The following is a 6,525-nucleotide window of genomic DNA, read 5'->3' on the forward strand; positions in this document are numbered from 1 at the left end:
ATTCCTGTGCCATATAATGACGGGAAAATGACATCATTATCTCTATATGTAAGGTACCAGCAAGGGGCCTGTATTTCATACATCCCAAGTGTCAGGCCCCTTGCTGTGTAAAGAGTGGAGTGGAGCATTATCGGTGATGTTTCCCAGGGCAACCAATCAGCAACTAGATTTGAACAGTTACAAAACCAAACCAAAGCATCTCATTGGCTGCTATGAACAACATAAATAGATAAATGATAAATATTCCCCTAAGTTTGCTCAGGAACAGTAACCCATAGGAACCAATCAGCAGGTAGCATTTACTGGTCAACATTTTATTGGTTACTATGGGTTACTGCATCTGGGCAAACTTTGTGCTATTTATTACATATGGGGGTAAGTCATCATTTTATATAAAGTAGTTAATTATTTAAGGTATGGGATCCCATATCCTGAAACCCCTTATCCAGAAAGTTACAAATTACGGAAAGACCATCTCCCATAGACTCCATTAGAAGCAAATAATTCCAATTTTTAAAAATGATTTCCTTTTTCTCTGTAATAATAAAACAGTACCTGTACTTGATCCCAACTAAGATATAATTACCCCTTATTGGGGCAGAACAGTCCTATTGGGTTTATTTCATGGTTAAATGATTCCCTTTTCTCTGTAATAATAAAACAGTACCTGTACTTGATCCCAACTAAGATATAATTACCCCTTATTGGGGCAGAACAGCCCTATTGGGTTTATTAAATGGTTAAATGATTCCCTTTTCTCTGTAATAATAAAACAGTACCTGTACTTGATCCCAACTAAGATATAATTACCCCTTATTGGGGGCAGAACAGCCCTATTGGGTTTATTTCATGTTTAAATGATTCCCTTTTCTCTGTAATAATAAAACAGTACCTGTACTTGATCCCAACTAAGATATAATTACCCCTTATTGGGGCAGAACAGCCCTATTGGGTTTATTTAATGGTTAAATGATTCCCTTTTCTCTGTAATAATAAAACAGTACCTGTACTTGATCCCAACTAAGATATAATTACCCCTTATTGGGGGCAGAACAGCCCTATTGGGTTTATTTAATGGTTAAATGATTCCCTTTTCTCTGTAATAATAAAACAGTACCTGTACTTGATCCCAACTAAGATATAATTACCCCTTATTGGGGCAGAACAGCCCTATTGGGTTTATTTCATGGTTAAATTATTCCCTTTTCTCTGTAATAATAAAACAGTACCTGTACTTGATCCCAACTAAGATATAATTAATCCTTATTGGATGCAAAACAATCCTATTGGGTTTAATTAATGTTTTATTGAATTTTTGGTAAATTTAAGATATGAAGATCCAAATTACAGAAAGACCCCTTATCCGGAATACCCTTGGTCCCGAGCATTCTGGATAATGGCTTCTATACCTGTACTACAAATGGGCCTTTGACTGTTAATGTTGGTGAATAGTTTCATTAAACTCTGCTGATTTCGGAATCCAACCCTGGACTACAACTCCCAGCATGCTTTAGCCCTTGCTAAGCAGAATATTTATGTACTAGAATACTTGTTAAATAGAGGAGTGTTCATAAATAAATGGAATTCTTTCTCTCTTTTTCAGGTAAGTAGTTTCAGCCAAACAAACAAGGGGTAAGGCGGGGCATTCCTAACATATCCAATTACATGTAGTGTAAATAACAGAATCCTCCCACTGCAGAGACCTGAGAGTTTCGGGAACATTAGGGCGTGAAACATTCTTCAAAAGCCCCACTTTCACTTTTGATTCCTGCCATTTTATACTGCCGTTCACTGACAGACACAGAAGACATGGCTGAAAGACCTGAAGATCATGTGAGGGACCATATTCTCCAGTTCAGCCTTGGCAAATGCGCTCTTGGAAGCCAGGGCTATAACCGAGTTCTCCTACAGCTGTTTGGGTATATGGGCCATGGCAAGTCCTCCCTCATCAACTCATGCAAGTACGTATTGGGTGATGGAGACTACAAGAGGCGTGCAAAAACATCAAGGTCCCACGGTGGGGTCACCCTCAACAGGAAAGCCTATCGACTCACCCGCACCATCACCATCGTGGATAACAGGGGGTGTTCCAGGTTCAATGCGTTTGAGACGGGAGAAATTTACGCCCAACTGGGTAAGTAGTATAATATATAGTGAATAAAGTGCCCCCTATTGTAACATATAGGGATATTATAAGCCCCCGAGGAGTTCCTTATAATATATAGTGAATAAAGTGCCCCCTATTGTAACATATAGGGATATTATAAGCCCCCGAGGAGTTGCTTATAATATATAGTGAATAAAGCACCCCCTATTGTAACATATAGGGATATTATAAGTCCCCGAGGAGTTCCTTATAATATATAGTGAATAAAGTACCCCCTATTGTAACATATAGGGATATTATAAGTCCCCGAGGAGTTCCTTATAATATATAGTGAATAAAGTGCCCCCTATTGTAACATATAGGGATATTATAAGCCCCCGAGGAGTTCCTTATAATATATAGTGAATAAAGTGTCTCCTATTGTAACATATAGGGATATTATAAGTCCCCGAGGAGTTCCTTATAATATATAGTGAATAAAGTACCCCCTATTGTAACATATAGGGATATTATAAGTCCCCGAGGAGTTCCTTATAATATATAGTGAATAAAGTGTCTCCTATTGTAACATATAGGGATATTATAAGCCCCCGAGGAGTTCCTTATAATATATAGTGAATAAAGTACCCCCTATTGTAACATATAGGGATATTATAAGTCACAGAGGAGTTCCTTATAATTTATAGTGAATAAAGTGCCCCCTATTGTAACATATAGGGATATTATAAGTCACTTATGTCCCCGAGGAGTTCCTTATAATATATAGAACTCCCTATAGAGTGCATGGCACCATCAGAGTACTTCCATTTTATCTGTTTGTGCTCCACCTTTGTATTTCTATCAACTTTTTTGCCAGGAATCATCTCCTCTTATCACTCACTGGCATATACAGATAGCATAAAGTAGGGCTGTCCAACTGGAGGCCTGTGGGCCCTCCAAAGGAGAGGCCAGGCATTTGGGGAAACATTCCCTGCGGTAGAGTGACATGGAATAGCTCAACAGAAGGTTTAGGTCTATGGCCAGGCATTTGGGGCAACATTCCCTGCAGTAGAGTGACATGGAATAGCTCAACAGAAGGTTTAGGTCTATGGCCAGGCATTTGGGGCAACATTCCCTGCAGTAGAGTGACATGGAATAGCTCAACAGAAGGTTTAGGTCTATGGCCAGGCATTTGGGGAAATATTCCCTGCGGTAGAGTGACATGGAATAGCCCACAGAAGGTTTAGGTCTATGGCCAGGCATTTGGGGCAACATTCCCTGCAGTAGAGTGACATGGAATAGCCCAACAGAAGGTTTAGGTCTATGGCCAGGCATTTGGGGCAACATTCCCTGCAGTAGAGTGACATGGAATAACTCAACAGAAGGTTTAGGTCTAAGGCCAGGCATTTGGGGCAACATTTCCTGCGGTAGAGTGACATGGAATAGCTCAACAGAAGGTTTAGGTCTATGGCCAGGCATTTGGGGCAACATTTCCTGCGGTAGAGTGACATGGAATAACTCAACAGAAGGTTTAGGTCTATGGCCAGGCATTTGGGGCACCATTCCCTGCAGTAGAGTGACATGGAATAACTCAACAGAAGGTTTAGGTCTAAGGCCAGGCATTTGGGGCAACATTTCCTGCAGTAGAGTGACATGGAATAACTCAACAGAAGGTTTAGGTCTATGGCCAGGCATTTGGGGCAACATTTCCTGCGGTAGAGTGACATGGAATAACTCAACAGAAGGTTTAGGTCTATGGCCAGGCATTTGGGGCAACATTCCCTGCAGTAGAGTGACATGGAATAACTCAACAGAAGGTTTAGGTCTATGGCCAGGCATTTGGGGCAACATTCCCTGCAGTAGAGTGACATGGAATAACTCAACAGAAGGTTTAGGTCTATGGCCGGGCATTTGGGGCAACATTCCCTGCAGTAGAGTGACATGGAATAACTCAACAGAAGGTTTAGGTCTATGGCCAGGCATTTGGGGCAACATTCCCTGCAGTAGAGTGACATGGAATAACTCAACAGAAGGTTTAGGTCTATGGCCGGGCATTTGGGGCAACATTCCCTGAGGCAGAGTAACATAGAGTAACTCAACATAAGGTTTATTAAAGAGTAATGCTGATGACACAGTATAGGATAAATAGTAGCCTTTCCCATGTTATTGCTAATGCATTGTATTATATGAGCAGCTCCTACAGTAAATAAACTGTCTACAAATGAAATCCCCATTTTATTGCTAGGGAATTTCCTTCCACTTAATGAGACAGTAGAGTGGACCAATGACTTTGAGACAATGATTTCTAGGCTGGAGGACTCTGAAATGGACCCAAATTTCACAGACTTAACGGTTCCAATATTCGTTTACAGGTAAGAGAATGCACTCAACATATACCAGCGTTCATATAAGTATTCAAAGAAACTTGATTGTCAAGTATAATATATACATCTACATAGTAAGTAAGTTAGGTTGAAAAAAAAAAACGTACGTCCATCAAGTTCAACCATAATGCCTATATATAACCTGCCTGTTGATCCAGAGGAAGGCAAAAACCCCATCTGAAGCCTCTCTAATTTGCCCAATTCCTTCCCTCTCTAACTCAATAATGTCCCGTTTGAGCACTGGAGACCAAAACTGAACAGCATATTCTAGATGGGGCCTTACCAGCGCTCTGTAAAGGGGAAGAATAACCCCCTCCTCCCTCCCGACTTACCATTTATATGGAGAAAGATAGAAAGGCAGAGAAGGGGATGTTCTCATTAGTTTTTCAATGTCTGGTGGGTATCTCCTACACCTTTCAACTGGGAGGATCTTCCTGCAATGTGAAGCCCAATTCTGGTCTTCAAATTTGTTGAATTTGATCAAACCGGACAAAAATCCCCAAAAAACCCTTCATTGTTGTCTTATAGTTGTTCAAACATTAACTCACAATAAAGCTACAAAATATTGTTGAGTCCTAATTAGTGATGAGCGAACCTGTCCCATTTGTGAATGGAGAAACGGTGAAAAATGTGCAACTTTTTTGAGGCAACCAAGAGTTTTTCCTTTTCTCTGCGGATTTTTGGTGCAGAAAATGTTTGGGAAAAATTCGCCAACACGGAAATACAGAATTGCACCGGGAATCCATAGTTCTTAATATCTTCTATCTGTTCTGATATTGCAACTTCGAGTTGAAATGTGCGATGAAAATATTCAATTTGCGGACGAGCAACTTCCGAATTGATCTTAATATTATTTTTGTCCGCAGTGTGAAAAAAGGACTTAGCGATGGGGAGAAGAAAGAGACAAAGGAGTTCATTGAAAACTGCCGACTTATGACAGGTGCGATTTCATTGGCTGGTAGATCCCCAAAGATTTGTCTTTATTGCTCCAAATATGTTTCCTCATTATGGACCTTCTTTCTTCTTCTAGGCGTATACCCCATTGTGGTCCTCACTCATAAAACATCCGGCGACTCCACAAAGGCAGAAAATGATTTCAAACTCATGGGAGTGGAACAAATAATAAAGCTGGAGAATTACACAAAAAGAGATCACCACAAAACGCCGGAGAGGCACAAAGCGGTGTTAAAGTTTCTCTACTGTGCCCTGGAAGATGTCAAGTTCCAAATGAAATATCCGAGGAACCCGAGGAAAGAGAGGATCGAGAGGAAGAAGTTTTTGATTAAATTTCTGCATGATAGAGACATAAAGGAGAGAGAGGATAGGAGAAGGCTAACTAGGCACGGACACATTGCAGACAAGTCAGCTGGCACAGGATATCCCTTAAAGTAACAGTAACATATAAATACCCTGCTGTGTAGCCCCGGGGGCAGCCGTTCCTGCACCGGTACAGCTGGGGTGTTTGCTACAGAAACCCTACTATAGTTTATATAAATACCCCGCTGTGTAGCCCCGGGGCAGCCATTCCTGCACTGGTACAGCTGGGGTGTTTGCTACAGAAACCCTACTATAGTTTATATAAATACCCCGCTGTGTAGCCCCGGGGGCAGCCGTTCCTGCACTGGTACAGCTGGGGTGTTTGCTACAGAAACCCTACTATAGTTTATATAAATACCCCGCTGTGTAGCCTCGGGGGCAGCCGTTCCTGCACTGGTACAGCTGGGGTGTTTGCTACAGAAACCCTACTATAGTTTATATAAATACCCCGCTGTGTAGCCCCGGGGGCAGCCGTTCCTGCACCGGTACAGCTGGGGTGTTTGCTACAGAAACCCTACTATAGTTTATATAAATACCCCGCTGTGTAGCCCCGGGGGCAGCCATTCCTGCACCGGTACAGCTGGGGTGTTTGCTACAGAAACCCTACTATAGTTTATATAAATACCCCGCTGTGTAGCCCCGGGGGCAGCCATTCCTGCACCGGTACAGCTGGGGTGTTTGCTACAGAAACCCTACTATAGTTTATATAAATACCCCGCTGTGTAGCCCCGGGGGCAG

The 6,525-nt window shown here is 41.7% G+C and overlaps 1 protein-coding gene across 1 annotated transcript; it reads left to right on the forward strand.

Moving 5' to 3' along the window:
* The first annotated feature begins 1,708 nt into the window (after positions 1 to 1,708).
* LOC101733000 lies at positions 1,709 to 5,925 on the forward strand. The gene is made up of 4 exons (XM_004918164.3): positions 1,709 to 2,134; positions 4,332 to 4,458; positions 5,337 to 5,410; positions 5,501 to 5,925. Exons 1-4 carry the CDS (start codon positions 1,810 to 1,812, stop codon positions 5,860 to 5,862), a joined length of 888 nt encoding a protein of 295 aa, XP_004918221.2. The 5' UTR covers positions 1,709 to 1,809; the 3' UTR covers positions 5,863 to 5,925.
* The last annotated feature ends 600 nt before the right edge of the window (positions 5,926 to 6,525 follow it).

The sequence above is a fragment of the Xenopus tropicalis genome, chromosome 9 (genome assembly GCF_000004195.4).
Source record: "Xenopus tropicalis strain Nigerian chromosome 9, UCB_Xtro_10.0, whole genome shotgun sequence".
Lineage (NCBI taxonomy): Eukaryota > Metazoa > Chordata > Amphibia > Anura > Pipidae > Xenopus > Xenopus tropicalis.